Genomic DNA, 18,267 nt, shown 5'->3' on the forward strand with positions numbered 1-18,267 from the left:
ACCTGCTCCCTTTGGCTATCTCCAGTTGATTCCTCCTCAACTGTAGCCTCCAGGACAGAAAACCTATTTTGGAGGGGAACAGCCCTAGGGGATTGTCCCCCCAATTGCTTCTTTCCCCTCTTCCTAGCAGTTACCCAAGACTCATTTTTAGGAGTGACTATCTCCTTATAACTCCTATCGATGTCCGCCTCAGCCTCCCGAATTATCCGGAGTTCCTCCAATTCCAACTCCAGCTCCTTAACACGCTCCTCCAGAAGCTGCAATCGTACACACTTCCTGCAGATATAATCGGATGTATTAGAATCCTTGAAGGAGTTAAATGTGCTGTGAATGAAGGTGATTTGATAAGGTGCCAAATCAAAGGTTATTGCGGAAGTACTAATGGTTCAGGGAGCACCATATTGGCATGGATTGAAGATTGGCTAGCTAACAGGAAACATTTGGCATAATGGGTCTTTCTCTGGTTGGCAGGATGTAATGAGTGGTGTGCCACAAAGATCAGTGCTGGGCTTCAACTTCTAACACTTAATGTAAATATCTTGATGGATGGACCAAAGGTACGGTTGCTAAGTTTGCTGACAACACAAAAGTAGGTAGGAGAATATGTTACGAAGAGGACATAGGAAGACTATAAAGGGACGTGAACCATGTAAGTGAACAAAGACCTGGCAATTGGAATATAATGTGGGCAAATGTGAACATTTTGACAGGAAGAATAAAAAAAGCACATTACCTAAATGGTGAGAGATTGCAGAGCCCTAAGGTGCAGAGGAATCTGGATGACCTGGTGCATGAATCACAAAAGACAAGTATGCAGGTACAGCAAGTAATTAGGAATGGAAATGAAATGTTATTTATTGTGAGGGGAATTGATTATAAAAGTAGGAAGGTTATGCTTCAGTTCTACAGGGCATGGAGTACTGTCTACAGTAGTGATCTCCTTATTGAAGGAGAAACATAAGTGTGCTACAAGCAGTTACGAGAAGGTTTACCAGACTAATACCAGGAATGGTCAGGTTGCCTTCTGAGGAAACGTTGGACAGATTAGGCTAGCATCCACTGGAGCTTAGAAGAATAAGAGGTCATTTAATCAAAACCTTTACAGGGTCTTGGCAGATGTGGAGAGGATGTTTCCTGTGGGAAAATCTAGAACTTGGGGTCAGTGTTTAAAAATAAGTGGTCACTCATTTAAGACAGAGATGAGGAGAACTTGTTGCTCTCAGAAGGTTGTTCGTCTGTGGAATTCTCTTCCTCAAAGTGTGGTGGAAGCAGAGGGTTTGAAGATGTTAGGCAGAGCTGGAAAAATTCTTGTTAAGCAAAGGGGTGGAAGGTTATTTGGGTAGGCAAGAATGTGGGGTTGAAGTTCCAATTGGATTAGCCATGATCTACTGAGTGGTGGAGCAGGCTCAAGGGGCTGAGTGGCCTATTCCTGTGCCTAAGAAGTATGTTTGTACCTATTAGTCAAACACATTGTCTGGTCATTGTCACTTTACATTGGAGCTTTACTTTGCACAGATTGGTTTCTGCATTTCCTTATATTACAATAATGACCACACTTTGAAAAGCAATTAATTGGTTGCAAAGTACTTCAAAATGTTCTGAGGTTGTGAGATGTCCTCCCTTCTTCCCATTGGCCCTTCCTTCGAGTTTCAATCTAGCCCCAAGTCAGCAGGCACTATAACACAATACTTTGCAATTTCCCAGAAAGTAATATCCCACTGATGGCATTCTGGTCTTGCGACAGAGTAGAGCATAGCATTGCTTCCTACCTGCCTGTGCTGCACCTGATTTGGACACACTTAATGCTGATATTGAGTGTCTTGAATGGAAAGAACTCCTTCAGCTGTTGATGTGCACAAAAAAAGGCTTAAACCAGTGATCCTTTTCTGATTTGTTCTCAGCCAACAACAAAAGATAAGATTTCAAATCTGAAAAATGCTGGGGAGCAAGTCAGTCCACATCTGGAGAGAGAACAGGGGTTGAACGTTTGAACGGGTATTGTGAAGAAGGGTGTGTGTTAGAAATGCCTGGCTGACCTATCTACAGATTCTGAGTGACCTGTCATCTGTTGCTGCAGTGTTTACAGCTCCTGCTTTACCCCGCCTGCTCCTTTTCCCACAGAGTATTACCCGGAAACGCAGGTACGTGGCCACCGTGTCACTGAATGATCGGATTTACGTGATTGGGGGATATGATGGCCGCTCCAGACTTAGCTCAGTAGAATGTCTGGACTATACGTCTGACGAAGATGGCGTTTGGTACTCGGTGGCCCCAATGAATGTGCGCCGAGGCCTGGCTGGAGCTACGACACTTGGAGGTGAGGATTAGCTTCAACGCTGACCTGAGACTGTGTTTAAAAAAAACAATGGCTTGCACACTTCAGCCCTGATTAAAAGGACCACAGGATATATGTACCTATGAACTGGCTGGATGGAAGGTTCATGCAGTCAGTGAGTGCACCATGTGAGGAAGAGATGGGAAATGGGGTTCACTGAAAGGTCAGAGGTTTGTAATTGGAATAATTCCTCACTTGAACTACATAACAATTTGCAGTAATCAGTAAGAGAAATGAGAATGGATTTAAAGAGTGAAAAATGGGAAATAAAACACATTGTGGGAGGTTTGATCTCTAATGACAGCGAATGCTAATTCGTGCAGGGATTGACTGGCTCCCACCAGTCAACAAAATGAGAATACTTGAGGGCACTGATCTTGCGTACCAGGTTATCATAATACAAGAGAAAGAGAAGAGACATTTCAAGGACCGTTGTCTCTGATTGTTGTCTTTATTGTGAAAGATCGTGCCATTAATTGAGCCATTGTTTTCTTAAAATGGCTGTTGAATAGGTAATCTGCTCACTCCCTGTCCCAGCAAAACCAAGTTCCATGCCTTCACAAAGCACTATAAGCATAGTTACGAGACTGTTATCGAGGGGAGAGAGTGATAATATCATCTGAGGCCCTGACTAATGCTCCAGGACAGGAATTTGAATTAAATAGTAAATCTGGAATTGAAAATTAGCATCAATATGGTGATCATGATTGTCCTCAGAACCCAATTTATTCATTAATGTCCTTTGGGAAGGAAATCTGCCATCCTTACCTGGTCTGGCCTACGTGTGACTCCAGAATCAAAACAATATGGTTGACTTTTAATTACCTTCTGAAGTGGCCTAGCAAACCACTCAATTCAAGAGCAACGAGGGATGGACCTTGCCCGAGATGTCCATTCTCATTGAATAGTGGAGCAGTATAGATGAGGCGAACGGCCTACTTCTGCTCTTGTGTCTTATGACCCACATCCCATGAAAGAACAAAATTATCTTATTATCTGAAGCTGTATTTTCATAAATCGCTTTCTGATTTTCACCCTCTCCCAGTCACATTGACTGATGTGTGATCCATTTTTCCAGTCTGTACCCCATGTGTAAATGTAATACCCGTGTTAAACATTGGTGACAGTTATGCCTGGCCAGCTCCATGAAGTACTGCTGGCTGGCAGTAGCTTTCTATCCCCTCAGCTACAGCTAACAAATGGCTGCTGTCTGTTCTCTGCCCACGTTATCAGAACTTATCGCCTGGAGTCTCAGGTTGGAGTACATCCAATTCCTGTTCCTCTCTGCTCACTTTCACACCCTGTGCCAATGTTGTACCACCCCCTTCACCCATTCTGTCACCTTTACCCCACTCAGTTGGCCCATACCTCTGCCATTCTGCTGAGGAGCTCTTGTCCCATATACTCTTTCTTCTCTTGCATACTTCCCCTCATTCTCTCTCTCACACACACACACCTTTCTCTCTCACTCTCTGTCATTCCCTCTCTCACACCCCTCTTTCTGTATCCTTGTGGCTGCACAGAAATATATTCAACCTCATATCTATGTGGTTGAAAATTAGCTCTCCAGCCTAATCCCACATTCTAGTTCCTAGTCACTAGCCCTATAGGTTTATCTCCTCAAGTGATTTTTAAACGCTTTGAGGGTTTCTGCACTGATCACCCTTATAGACAGGGGTCCAGACCTCTATGAATGAAACAATTACGCCAACTCCCCTCTAATCCTTCGCCCAATTACGTTAAATCCCTGGTGATTGACCTCACTGCTAATGGAAATAGCTTCATCCTATTCAGTTTATCTGAGCCCCTCATAATATGGTACACCTCAATTAGCTTTCCCATTAGCTTCCTCTGTTTCAGCTTCCCCATTCTTTGCTCATTGCTAAAATTCCCCTTCTCAAATGGCATCCTCACCCTGCCCCCAACTATCTCACTCTGATTGCTCTTCTCTGATCTTACCCTCCACGATCTCTCTCACACCGTTTCCCAACATGCACCCTCCCACCCTCACTCTCACTGCTGTTTACTCTCTCTCTCTCTCTCTCTCTCTCTCTCTCTGTCTGTCTCTGTGTCTTCCCACCCTTTCATTACACGGTGGAAGATTGGTGAGTGTTTTTCATTCCGTTGTGGCCATCAGTGCATCCTTCTGCTGTTGCTAATTCGATTGTCTGTTGTGTTCCTGTTTTTAGAGATGATCTATGTGGCAGGAGGATTTGATGGGAGCAGACGACACACAAGTATGGAGCGCTATGATCCAAATATTGATCAGTGGAGTATGTTGGGTGACATGCAGACTGCAAGAGAGGGGGCTGGTCTTGTTGTGGCCAATGGAGTCATCTACTGTCTTGGTAGGTATACGTACATCCTTAACTGTGCTTCCCTTGCATTAGCCAGGCCTGGTTCTCAATAGAATTCATTAGTTGTTAAAGATATTTGTTTAAGGTTGTTCACTGAGACCATCAGCTATGAGTGAGTCTTAACATTGAATGTTAGGCTCAAGGGGCCAGATGACCTACTCCTTCTGCTGGTTCTTATGTTCTTATGTTAGTGAGCTTCAGTCTTCATCTGATTGAAAGAATGATGGTGTTTATGCCTGGACTGAAACCAGTCACCTCAGCAATCCAGATATCTCATGCTCACTCATCTCCCTGTTTCCCATCCCAGCCCCACTCTTCCCCTCCATGCACCAAACTAACTGATGCCTATCCTTCAGCAACTTTCATTTGCATTTCCAGGGTTAGCCCTGATACCCACAGCTTTGAATTGAGCCTTTCATGTAGAACTTGGTCAAAGGTAATTAAAGTAAAAAAACACTATTGGGCCAAGCAGAGGCAACTACTGATGTTGTCATTAGTCAATAAGGAGTGAGGCAAAATGCTCCTTTTCTCTCCCCTAACCCCCCGAGTGCCATATTTAATAAACACTCTCTCCCTCTTGGTTATTTACTCAGGGTCACCTCCTGCTTCTATGAAGTAATTTAGTTTTTGTCATCTGAAATGTTAGATTTCCAGAACCTTTTCCTCTATTGTTTTAACTGCCTGTTTCAGATGATTCTGTGCTTACTTAAAGTTGCAGCTTGATACTGAACTTATTGTTGGCCATTGTGATCCTTTTGATTTTGTCCCAGGTGGCTACGATGGGATTAATATTCTGAGCTCTGTGGAGAGGTATGACCCACACACTGGACACTGGACACACGTCACACCAATGGCTACCAAACGCTCAGGTAGGTAAGAATGTGCAGGTGGATTATGCTTGAATACTTGGCTGAACTATGGGGGACTGTTTTGAAATTGTTTTGCTTCTTGAAGGTCTCAGCACAGCTATCTCCTATTATGTCCTCTCCTCCTGGGTGCTCTAAGTGATCAGTTATTGAGTTGCAAACATCTACTCCTTTTAAAGATTTTACATAGTTTCTCTGACCCAATGCACATTAATATCAACATTTTAGTACAGCCCTCAGTTAAAGCTACAAAGCTTTTTTCTCTTTCTGTCCCAAATGTTTTTGACTTGTATGTTTAGTTTCACAGTAGAAGAATCTCTCTGGCACTGTCCATATATGCATGTGAGAATCAGCTGGCTAACAGGGACAGAGAACATCGTTACTGTTATCTCTTCATTTACTAGCACACTTTCAAGGGGCAGCAACTGGATGGCATCACAAATAACATTGGTGCCACACATGCCAGGCGTGACTATCACCAACCAGAGAGAATCTAATCATCGTCCCTTGACGTGGCATTGCCATTGCTGAATCCCCCCACTATTAACATCCTGGGAGTTACTATTGACCAAAAACTGAACTAGCCATATAAATACTGTGGCTACAAGAGTAGATCAGAGGTTGGGAATCCTGTGGCGTGTAACTCACCTCCTGACTCCCCAAAGCTTGTCCGCCATCTACAAGACACAAGTCAGGAGTGTGATGGAATACTTTCCACTTGCCTGGATGAGTGCAGCTCCAACAACATTTAAGAAGGTCGAAACCATCCAAGTCAAAAAAGCCCACATGATTCACTCCCCATCCACAAACAATCACTCCCTTCAACACTGATGCACAGTATCAGCAGTATGTACCATCTACAAGGTGCACTGCCAGAACTCACCAAGGTTCCTTAAGCGGCACCTTCCAAACCTGTGACCCCTACCACCTAGAAGAACAAGAGCAGCAGATCATGGGAACAGCATTGCTTGCAAATTCCTCTCCAAGTAACTCATCACCCTGAATTAGAAAGAGATTGGCCATTCCTTCAATGTCTTTGAGTCAAAATCCTGAAACTTCCTCCCTAACTGCACTATGGATGAAACTATACCTCAGGGACTGCAGTAGTTCAAGAAGGCAACTTACCACCACCATCTGAAGGACAATTATGGATGGACAATAAAAACTGGCCTAGCTGGTGATGCCTATATCCCATGGATGAATTTAAAATAAAGTTGGAAGCTCTGTCTGATTTAAACACAGGCTGTTCGCAGATGGGATCATGTTTCTCTTTCCCATTCTGATGTTCTTATGGTGTCTCTGTGAAATTGTTTGGTTAATCTCCTTTTTATCCTGGTTGAGACTGTCCATGATTATCTCATTAAAAGTGTGTGTGTGTGTGTGTGTGTGTGTATATAAAGTAGGATCTAACCCAGTGCTTGGAGAAAGAATGGTATATGTTAACCCGTTGCAGCCATACTCGTCTTGCCAAATGAAGTTTTCAAACTGTTTTATCTCTGTTAGTGCTGTTGCAAGTGTGAAGAGCATGGGTGCGTTTACTGACCATTTACTGAAAGTTCCCAGTCAGATAACCTAGCTAAATGTAGGACAACAAATCTCGAGGACATTTGCTGGCTTTATCAAAATACTCAATTCATGTTTGGCAGACATGCATTCAGCTGCCTTGGTCATGTGAGACTTGAGGTGAGGTTCTCCCCAAAATAGTAGATAAGTGGTATTAGCTCCCAGCAAATACTGTATCAGATAACGCAGTGAATGAATATTTGGTTAGAAATTGTACAGTCAGGATCAGCCCAGATAAAGAACATTAAATGATTCATGATTATTCCTTACTGCTGGAACAACATAAGAGTTAGGAGCAGGAGAAGGCCATTGGCCTCTCGAGCCTGTCTCGCTATTCAATAAGATCATGGCTGATCTTTTCATGGACTCAGTTCACCATAACCCTTAATTCCTTAATCTTTAACAATCCAAGTATTGTATATGGGGTGACAGCCAATCAAGGATGAATGGTAATGTAGACTATGTACTCCTATCGATTGATCTTTGGGAGTAGCAGGGAGAAACTTTGCAGAACTTATTAAAGAAATAACTTGGTATGGGAGAAAGGGTAATACACTGTCTGTATAATGGTCTTCTGAAACTGCAAACTTACTGTACAGAGCACGTGCCCAAAGGTCTGTGCCAGCCAAAAATGTTATCCAGTTTAATCCCACTCAGTCTGCAGCCTGTAGGTTACAGCATTTCAGATGCATATCTAAGAATTAAAAAAAAATATGTTGAGGGTTGCTGCCTCACTTACCCTTTCAGTCAGAGTTCCAGGCCCCTAGCATCCACAAGATGAAAGAAATTCTCTTCGCTAATCCTTCCAATGATTACTTTAAATGTATGCTGCCTGATTATTCATCTCTTTTTTTTTATCCACTCAATCTGGGTCCCTCAATTTTATGCACTTCCATTAAACTTATTGCCAGCCTCCTTTGTTCTATAGTATACAGGCCCAACCTACCCTGTCTTTACTCAGATCTAAAATTCTCCATTCCTGCCAGCAGGCTTATAAATATTCTTATTCTTTCTTTAATGTACTGACCAGAATTGTATGCAGTCATCTAGTTGTTGTAACTAGTGTTTTATACATTTCTTCTATACCTCTCTGCTGTTTACTGTATGCCTTGTGTAATAAAGGAAACAATCATATATATCATTTTAATCGCCTTATCCTACCTGTCCTGATACTTCAGAGAGCTGTGTTTATGTACTCCAACCAAGCTCCCTCTGATCCTGGAGGCTCCTCAGTATCAGGTCTAGATCATTGCTACATACCAAGAATAACAAAGGGCCTAATACTGAGCCCTGTGGAACACTACTTAAATCAGTTTTCTAGTCAGAAATGCATTTGTCGCTAATTACCCTTTGTTTCCGGCCACTCTGCCAATTTTGGATCCAGAGGTTTTTACCTGTCTAACCAGTTTGCAAGAGGGAGCTTGTCAAAGGCTTGCTAAAATCTGTATAGACTGCATCTGGTGAACAACCCTCATCAACTTTCCTTACTTACTCCTCAAAAATTCAGTTATTAGTCAGACACAACAGTCCATTAACACATCCATGTGGAATGTCTTTGATTAATTCATGCCTCAATAACAAATTATGCATTCAGTAATTTGTCCACCACTGAAATAAGGCTGACTGGTGAGTAATTATGCAGTTCATCCTTTCTCTCTTAAACAATGGTACAATTGTCCTCCAGTCTCCTGGCACCACATCTGTAGCCAGAGCAGATTGGAAAATGATGGTCAAAGCTTTTGCTCCCTTGCTTTCCTTAGCCTTTTGGGGTGCATTTAATCTGGGCCTGGTGTTTTGCCTACGTCAAAGATGTTACACCCCTTAATGTTTTCTCTCTCGTTTATATCCAAGCTAATAATACACACATTTCTCTTCTTTAACCACAATGTCTACATCATTCTCCCACTTTAATGATGACAGCAGTCTTCAATAAATACTGCTGATGCTGGAATCTGAAACAAAAGCAGAAAATGCTGGAAAATCTCAGCAGGTCTGACAGCCTCTGTGGGGAGAGAATAGAATCAATGTTTTGTGTCTGGATGACCCTTCGTCAAAGCCTTCATTAAGAACCATGTCTCTGTCCTTTGCCTCCACACAGAGGTTTCCTTTTTGGTTACTAATTGACCCTACTCTTTCCATGGTTATCCTACTTCAGTTTGTGTTTTTGTTATTCCTTTAAAAAAATTTTAATGCGTGTCACTGGCTAGGTCAGCATTTGTTGCCCATCCCTAACTGCCCCCGAGAAGGTGGTGGTGAGCTGCCTTCTTGAATCACATGGATCTCGAGTGAGGTATTTAAATGGATACAAAATTGGCTTCTTGGTAGAAGCTAGAGGGCGGTTGTAGAGAGTTGTTTTTCAAACTGGATGCCTGTGACCAGTGGTATACCTCAGGGATCAGTGTTGAGTCCACTGTTATTTGTCATTTATATTAATGATTTGGATGAGAATATAGGAGGCATGGTTAGTAAGTTTACAGACACACCAAGATTGGTGGCATAGTAGACAGTGAAGAAAGTTATCTCTGACTGCAGTCTTGAACAATTGGGCCAGTGGGCTGATGAATGGCAGATGGAGTTTAATTTAGACAAATGCGAACTGATGCATTTTGGTAGAATGAACCAGGGCAGGATTTACTCCGTTAATAGTAGGGCGTTGAGGAGAGTTACAAAACAACGAGATCTAGGGGTACATGTCCTTGAAAGTGGAGTCATAGTTAGACAGAGTGGTGAAGAAGGCATTCGGCATGCTTGATTTCATCAGTCAGAATATTGAATAAAGAAGTTGGGACGTTTTGTTGAAGTTGTACAAGACATTGGTAAGGCCACGCTTGCAATACTGTGTGGTCACCCTATTATAGATATTATTAAAGTAGAAAGAGTACAAAAAAAATTTACGAGGATGCTACCAGGACTGAATGGTTTGAGTTATAAGGAGAAGCTGGATAGACTGGGACTTTTTTCTCTGGAGCGAAGGAAGCTGAGGGGTAATTTATAGAGGTCTATAAAATAATGAGGGACATAGATCAGCTAGATAGTCAATATCTTTTTCCAAAGGTGGGGGAGTCTAAAACTAGAGGGCATAGGTTTAAAGTGAGAGGGGAGAGATACAGAAGTGTCCAGAGGGGCACTTTCTTCACACAGAGAGTGGTGAGTGTCTGGAACAAGTTGCCAGAGGTAGTAGTAGAGGTGGGTACAATTTTGTCTTTTAAAAAGCATTTCAGATAGTTGTATGGGTAAGATGTGAATAGAGGGATATGGGCCAAATGCGGGCAATTTGGATTAGCATAGGGTTTTTAAAAAAAGAGTGGCATGGACAAGTTAGGCCAAAGGGCCTGTTTCCATGCTGGAAACCTCAATGACGCTATGACATTGCTGTCCACATGGTGTAGGTACACCCATGATGCTGTTAGGGAGGGTGTTCCAGCATTTTAACCCAGTGACAGTGAAGGATCGGTGATATATTTTCAAGTCAGAAGGGTGACTGACTTGGAGGGGAGCTTCTAGGTGGTGGTGTTCCCAGATATTTGCTGCCCCCTGCTTGTCTAGGCAGCAGCGGTGATGAGTTTGGAAAGTGCTGTCTCCTTCACTGTTTAAAAAACATCTTTGTGTTTTCATTGATTTTACTTATCTATATATTTGCAGTTTTTCTTTGCTCTACGAATTTCCTTCTCGATTCCACCAGTGCACTTTTTAGGCTCCTCTAGATTTTCTGCAGTATTGAACTAATGGTGTCTGACGTAAACTTCCTTTTGTTTTGTCTTATCCTTTCCCATGTTTTATTTTGACAACCTGTCTGCGCCCCTCTTTTGCACGCTCGCCCTAGTTCCCGCGCCCGCCTGTGTGAGTAGGGAGGATGATTAGATCTGGATTTAAGAATCCCACCCTTTGTCTTTGTGACGATCTTCTCTGTGTCTTCCTTGAATATCTGCCACTGCTCTGACACCAATTTACCTTCAAGTATCAGTTTACAGTTCTGCCAAGTCACGTCTCAGCTTAGTAAAATCGGCCTTTCCCCAGTTTAAAATGTTCTCCTTTTCCACAGCAATGTGAAATCTGAACTGAGTTATGATTCTGAGCTAATGGTCATTTTTGGAATGATTGGTCTCTTGTATCCTAAGCTGATTATTTTACTGTCCACTGAAGTTGCTCCAATCCTTTCTCCACTGAAGGGAACTGAAATGAGTGGAATTTGAATGTATTTCACATTTCTTTATTCTTACATAGGAGCTGGGGTGGCTCTGCTGAATGATCATATTTATGTGGTTGGTGGCTTTGATGGAACTGCCCACCTTGCCTCGGTAGAAGCTTATAACATTCGCACAGATTCCTGGGCAACGATAACTAACATGACAACTCCTCGATGCTATGTGGGAGCAGCAGTGCTTCGTGGGAGGTTATATGCCATCGCTGGGTACGTCAGATTGCAGAGTGCTGCTGCTATATAATGCTTTGTTTACCAGTCCCCAGCTCATGCCCAATATCCTGCAGAATGTAATTAATACACACAATACTAAATTGCATTAAATTAAAATGAGGACATTAGCTAACTTTGCTCACATCTCTGCTTGTCAACTCATAGATACAATTTAATGAGCAGAAGATGAAACCTGGACAGTGCAGCAGTGGAAAAAGCATCAGCCACCTTTTCACATTATGAGTACATCTGTGTTCCTTCATTTCTGACCTTTTATTCAGTCCCTTTCCCCATTGGCAACTGTACTATCACGTATAAATTCCTCTGGCCTCACCCCTCCCTAATTCTGTAACCATCTCATCTCCACAATCCTCTTAAGAGTTCTGTATTCCTCAGATCTTGATCCCTTATCTCTTCCCAGTCCCTCGCCCATTGATGGCCTTGTCTTCAGCTTGAATCCAGACCCCATACTCTGGAATTCCTTTATTAAGCCTGACTTTGCCACCGCCTTCTCTTCCCTTAGTTCAGTTAATTTTTGTTTGCACTCCACTGAAACACTTCTGTGACATTTTGCTAAATGAAAGGTGCTGTATAAATGCAACTGATGTGTCTGGTGGAAATGCCTCACAAGGATGTGCAGAGCAGTGCCCTGAGTTGGCTCAGCGTGGCACTGCTCTAAGGATGAGCCTGACTGCTATTTGAGTGTCCAGCAAGGTCGGAAGATCATATGTGGAATCAGAACTTTATTTTATCACTGTGGCACCTCAGCATTAATGGGAAGCTGGTGGTGTAGTGGCATTGTCACTGGACAAGTAATCCAGAGACTCAGTAATGCTCTGGGGACCGGGATTCAAATCTCACCATAGCAGATGGTGAAATTTGAATTCAATAAAAATCTGGAATACTGTGAAACCATTTTCTACTGATTTGTTCACTAATGTCCCTTAGGGAAGGAAATTTGCCACCCTACCTGGTCTGATTTATGTGAGACTTCAGAGCCACAGCAATGTGGTTGACTCTTAAATGCCCTCTGAAATGGCTGAGCGCAAGGGTGACAAGGGATCGGCAACAAATGCTGGCCCAGCATGAAAGAGTAAAAAGGCTGTTAGAAGTCCCTTTTGTACCATTGTAAACTGCACGTAATCAACAATGACCAGAATAAACAGACTGCAAATAATAAAACATAACTCATCAAATACAGATCCTGGATACTATCCCATTTGTCGTTTTTTGAAACAAAACTTCAAATTAAACCAATTTAATACACTGAATATTACTGCTTGACCTGTTTCCTAGCACTAGCCAACTTAACTGTATGTTCCTGCTTGCACTGAGTTGTAACTCTCACAAGGCACCTTCATGGCAGGGTTTGGAGTTGAGCACAAGTGAAGTGTTTCATGGGCCATGCCTGCAGGAATGCCGCAGAATCATTTGTAAAGACAGCAATGATGAATATAATGAGATGAAAGGAATGAGGCTAAATGTTGTGGGCCACTTATATTTAACTTAGAGATGCAGGAAGATGTGAGCGAGTCTGCTCTTCAAGATAATTCTCCATTTTGTGAAGAAAACATTGCACCTGTTTTGAGATTATGGATTGTGTGAGTATTCCCCAGGCTTAGATCCTCCAATCTCAGTATCGCTGGAAACCAGATGTACCCTGAGATGCACCACAGGATCCCTCGGAGATCCCAATGCAATGAGTCCATGAGAATTGCCTAGGAAACATCGAAACTAGAAGCAATAGGTCACTCAGCCCTTCAAGCCTGCTCCGCCATTCATTTTGATCATGGCTGATCATCAAATTTGATGTCTTGATCCCCCTTCCCCTCCATATCCCTTGATCCCTGGATTGGCGGGCAGTGAGGAGCAGCATCTGGCAATACAGCAGGATATTGATAGGCTGGTTGATTGGGCAGATACGTGGCAAATGGAGTTTAATTCAGATAAATGTGAGGTGATGCATTTTGGCCGGAATAATGTAGGGGGAAGTTATATGATAAAGGGTAAGCCCGTAAGGAGTATAGAGTCGCAGCGAGACCTGGGGGTGCAAGTGCACAAGTCTTTGAAGGTGGCAGTGCAAGTGGAGAGTGTGGTGAAGAAAGCCTATGGTATGTTAGCCTTTATAGGAAGGGGTATAGAATATAAGAGCTGGAGTCTAAGGTTGCAGTTGTACAGAACGTTGGTTAGGCTGCATTTGGAGTACTGCATACAGTTCTGGTCGCCTTACGACCGGAAGGACGTGGAGACTCTGGAGAGAGTGCAGAGGAGGTTTACCAGAATGTTGCCTGGTATGGAAGGACTGGGGTATGAGGAAAGATTGAAGAAATTGGGGCTTCTTTCCCTTGAAAGACGCCAACTGAGGGGGGATCTAATAGAGGTATATAAGATTATGAAGGGTATAGATAGAGTAAACAGAGGTAAGCTATTTCCTATGATAGAGACACGTAGGACAAGGGGCCATGGACTTAAGGTGAGGGGGGAGAGGTACAACAGATATTAGAGGGAGGTTTTTCACACAGAGGGTAGTGGGGGTATGGAATGCTCTGCCAAGTAAGGTGGTGGAGGCAAACACGCTAGAGTCCTTTAAGAGTAACTTAGGCACATGACTGAGTTGGAGATGGGTGGATATAGGAGAACCTTTAATTAAGGGTCATTAGCATTGGGGTGTCCCTAGAAATGTAAATGGGTATAGTATGATAATAATGTTTTTCTCTTTTCATTCACAGGTTTTAAGTCGGTCCACCTCGTGTCCAACGAGGGGCATACACGCGATGGGTCGTACTGGGGCTGCTCTTGGTTGTTCGAGATTAGCCTAGTGCCTCATGTCGTTAGTGTGTGCCTAAACTGGACCAGATACTGGGCAAGACGACAGCTCAGTGACTATCACTGATTGCTGTGCAGACACATGGATTTGGGCCGGTGTCTGTGGGAGTTTGCGCATTCTCCCCGTGCTTGCGTGGGTTTTCTCCGGGTGCTCCGGTTTCCTCCCACCCCACACCCCAAAGGTGTGCTGTTAGGCTGATTGGCAGGAATAAATTGTCCCTAAATCAGTTTTCTCTCAATCTGGATGGCCATAAAACATTAGATAGGGGTCATGGGTAGAGAGGTGGTGTTGAGATGGCAGCGTGAGCTCTTTGGGCCGAAGGGCCTGTTTCCCAGGCTGATTTTGTTCTTTGTTCTTTGTATCCCATTTCCCACCGTCCTCCCCGCCCCCCCCCCCCACCCCCCAACTCATATCTCTTGATCCTTTAGCCCCAGAGGCTGTATCTAATTTTTTCTTGAAATCAGACAATGTTTTGGCCTCAACCAAATTCGGTGGTAGTGAATTCCACAAAGTTTGAACTTTGGGTGCACAGTTTCCCTGCTCTGAGTTAGAGTTGGAGACTGGACAGTTCAAATTTAATGTCTGAATATTTACTCAGGAAATATTAGAGAATTCCTCTTAATTCTTGGGTAGCTATATAACTGACCTAATCACTCACATTCTCAACTCTCTCCCCCAACCTGATTCAACATCATCACTGGCTTCCAATCTACCCATCCTACCCTCTTACCTCACCCCACTCTCTTGCACACTTGGCTTCACTCTATAGCTTTTCAAAGATACTTTGGGATATTTAGGCTTTACTTGCCAGGATATACCAGCCAATGCTGTAAAAAGGGTGTTTGCCTCTGCATAGATAATACTCATTGATGTCACTGGACTTCCCTTAGCTGGTTCAGTTTGGAAATATCCTCCATTGGAAATTTGCCCAGAAAAATCAGAAGAAAACAAGTGGGTATGTCTTTGTCTGGTTGGAGTTGGGAGCAGGGTTCTGACCTCGATTGGACACTTTGGGTCAGTGGGCCAGTAGACATTTCCATCCCATGAAGCAGCTTGGTAATAAAAACCATGAGAAGCAAATCACAAACTGTCTAGAGACATCATTAGTTAGTTTTTACTCTCTAATATGGAGAAACAGAGTCAGTCATATGCCTGAAGTTGTGGTTCTCACATATGTGATACAGTGCAAAATAACAACGCTTTTGAAACTAAACATTGAAGAACCTGATGTCCTTTTTCAAAACATCTTCTGTAATCTTTGAAATCACAATGTAACAGAGCCATATAAATTCTGAGTAATTATTCTACATTTTTTTATATGATGTTTGCTTCATTATCACTGAAGCATGGTCAGAAATGCTTCCATTTAACACCTCAACTTACTAACTTTGCAGATGTTTCCTATGATACTGAATCATTCTGTAAATCACCGATGCAGTGTCATACAATTCTCCAGATGTATCAGCTAGTTACAGTCCCAATACTGACGCTGAGCTGGTTAGTTACTAAAACCATCTCTGGCTCTGGGCAACTGTCTTAGGCTGAAGCAGACTAATTACAACCTTGATGTTATATTTGACCCCAGATTAATTTACTGACTACATCTGCATCTTTTTGAAGACCTCTTAAAAAGCCTATTATGGTACTTTGTCAAGTGCCTTATGACTGCTCATATACACAACATTAATTATACGTATGCCATCAAACTTCTGGTATTTTTAATGTGCTTGGTTTCAGACTGTATTGTGCAAAATACAGGCATTGTGGTAGGATGCCATGGACATACACTTCACACACAGTTCCATTGTCCAAGTATTTTGCTCCCTAGCCATCATTTCATCTGGTCTTGAACTGAACCATACTGCTCAAAACCTTATTGTTCTCTGAGTCTGAGCTGAGTTTCTGTCTCCATCTGCTCTCAATCACCAAGACAACCTTCCTTCCATTTCCATAACATCATCCTGCCCCTACTTCAGTACATCTGCTGCTGAACCTTCAGACCTGCCCATTAGGAACAGTCTGCCATCCAAAACTCTGCTGCCTATATTATATCCTGCACTAAATTCCATTTGGCCTTCCTCTTTAAGCCAGCTTTCAGTCACTCCTTCCAGTAACACTTCCTTTGACTTGGTGAATGATTTCATTTTAACTCTGTGAAGCTCCTTCAGAAAGGTGCTGTAAGGTATTGTTGCTGCCAGTTATTAATCAGCGTCACAGTTCACTGGTCATTGTTAGCAACAGGTCTTGGCTTAACCTAATGAGTGGTTGGGACCTGGAATGCACTGCCTGACAGTGTGGTGGAGGCTGGGTCAATAGAAACATTCAAAAGGGAATTGGATCATTATCTGAAAAGGAAAAGGTTGCAGGAGTGACAGGAGAGGCAAAGGGATGGTACCAAGTAAATTGCTCTGAGACAGAGTGAGAGACTTGGCAGGATGAATGGCCTCTTGTGGTGGATCCGTTCTGTGATTCTATCGGTTTTCCAGCTGACACACGTTCTGGGCTACCCTACACTCCCAACCCAGTTTTCAAGTGGCTGACTGCAAGTTCCTTTGACAGGGAAGTCTTGTTGGTTAGAAGTGGATCTCTCAGGTTCTCTGCTTTATTATTGACAGATACGATGGAAACTCATTGCTGAGCAGTATTGAGTGGTATGACCCCATCATCGACAACTGGGATGTGGTGACTTCAATGGGAACTCAACGCTGTGATGCTGGAGTGTGTGTACTTCGTGAGAAGTGAAGAAGTTACCGTGAAGGAGAAGAGCAGCTGAGATTGGGGCTGTGTGTGTTTCAGCATCGCATCACTTTACTTACAGCTGTAGTGTTTGTGTCTCTTTATCCTGAAGTGCAATATTTGGAGCTAATTGTAAATCTTTTAGTAAACAAGCAACAATTTGCACATAAACAGTTGAAACTCTGCAGCTGATAACCTGGAACAAACGAAAAAGACATTTCAAAAACATTTTGAGTTTGCATTCTACATCAGTCCCCACTGAAGAGGTGGATAACAGAGAGCAGTGTGGACTAGAATGATCTGTATTTACTGTTTGTATAAATGTGAAGCCTGAGTGTGATCCATGTACCACACATCATCCTGTCACTGCCAACCTGAAAGTCTCAAGGATCTTAACTTTGTGTTTTGATGGGGGAAATCATCTCTATCAGAATACTGTAGACCCAATGTTTTAACAATTCTGTCAGTTCAGTACCTTGACTTGCTCCCGACATTAGGCATAGAGTTATTTATAATAGCCTAACATTGTGCTTTCTGCAGACAGGCTCAAATCTTTCACTGATTCCAGTGATAGCACTGATGGTGACTCTGTTCTTGCTATGTTATTGATTCAGCTCTGGGGAGCACAGTCCAATGTGCATGTTTCCAACACCAAGTGACAATGTTTTATTTATAAGGTGACTTTCCAGTTGTGTGTACAGATAGTGAATTAATACGTGTCGCTAATAAAATGGCCTTTCACCACAAGTTATCTTAACACATTCTGTCTGGTACCAATTGCTGTTATGGAAGGTGTTGAATATTAAAAACAATTACATTTTTTACTTGGGTAATTAAAAAAAAACTTTTGACATGTTGAAGCTGAATAGCCAGTTCCTACTGTGTCATTGTTATTTTCTTTCATGTGGTTAATCCACTTGCTCACTGTCCCTCCACATTGTTATTTGTCACAATCCACCTCTGTCATTGCTGAGGACAGAGCCTGTGCTCAATACTGTGCCATTCCCCAAGGAAAATGCACTTATAATTGCGCTAAGCTGATCAATTATAAAGCTTAGGCTCCATCAAAAACATCTGTATTCTGAGAAGGGCATAGGAAGAACCTAATCGTTTGTAACAATATCCATTGCCACAAGGTGCAATGTAAAGATGGCTGTCCCATCCTTGAA

The 18,267-nt window shown here is 42.7% G+C and overlaps 1 protein-coding gene across 3 annotated transcripts in view; it reads left to right on the forward strand.

The window, feature by feature from the left end:
- klhl12 (kelch-like family member 12) overlaps nt 1-17,964 on the forward strand; it is a 60,771-nt gene extending 42,807 nt beyond the window's left edge. For 2 of the 3 annotated variants that reach the window (XM_080210155.1, XM_080210156.1), the window contains 5 exons: nt 2,122-2,317; nt 4,525-4,683; nt 5,463-5,561; nt 11,346-11,532; nt 16,978-17,964. In XM_080210155.1, the coding sequence (XP_080066281.1) occupies nt 2,122-2,317; nt 4,525-4,683; nt 5,463-5,561; nt 11,346-11,532; nt 16,978-17,104 (768 nt within the window). In that variant the 3' untranslated portion in view covers nt 17,105-17,964. The remainder of the gene's footprint in view (nt 1-2,121; nt 2,318-4,524; nt 4,684-5,462; nt 5,562-11,345; nt 11,533-16,977) is intronic. The other variant, XM_080210157.1, reaches the window with a different exon arrangement.
- The last annotated feature ends 303 nt before the right edge of the window (nt 17,965-18,267 follow it).

Source organism: Carcharhinus amblyrhynchos, chromosome 22 (assembly GCF_965287045.1).
Source record: "Carcharhinus amblyrhynchos chromosome 22, sCarAmb.v2.hapA, whole genome shotgun sequence".
NCBI classification, from domain to species: Eukaryota; Metazoa; Chordata; class Chondrichthyes; order Carcharhiniformes; family Carcharhinidae; genus Carcharhinus; species Carcharhinus amblyrhynchos.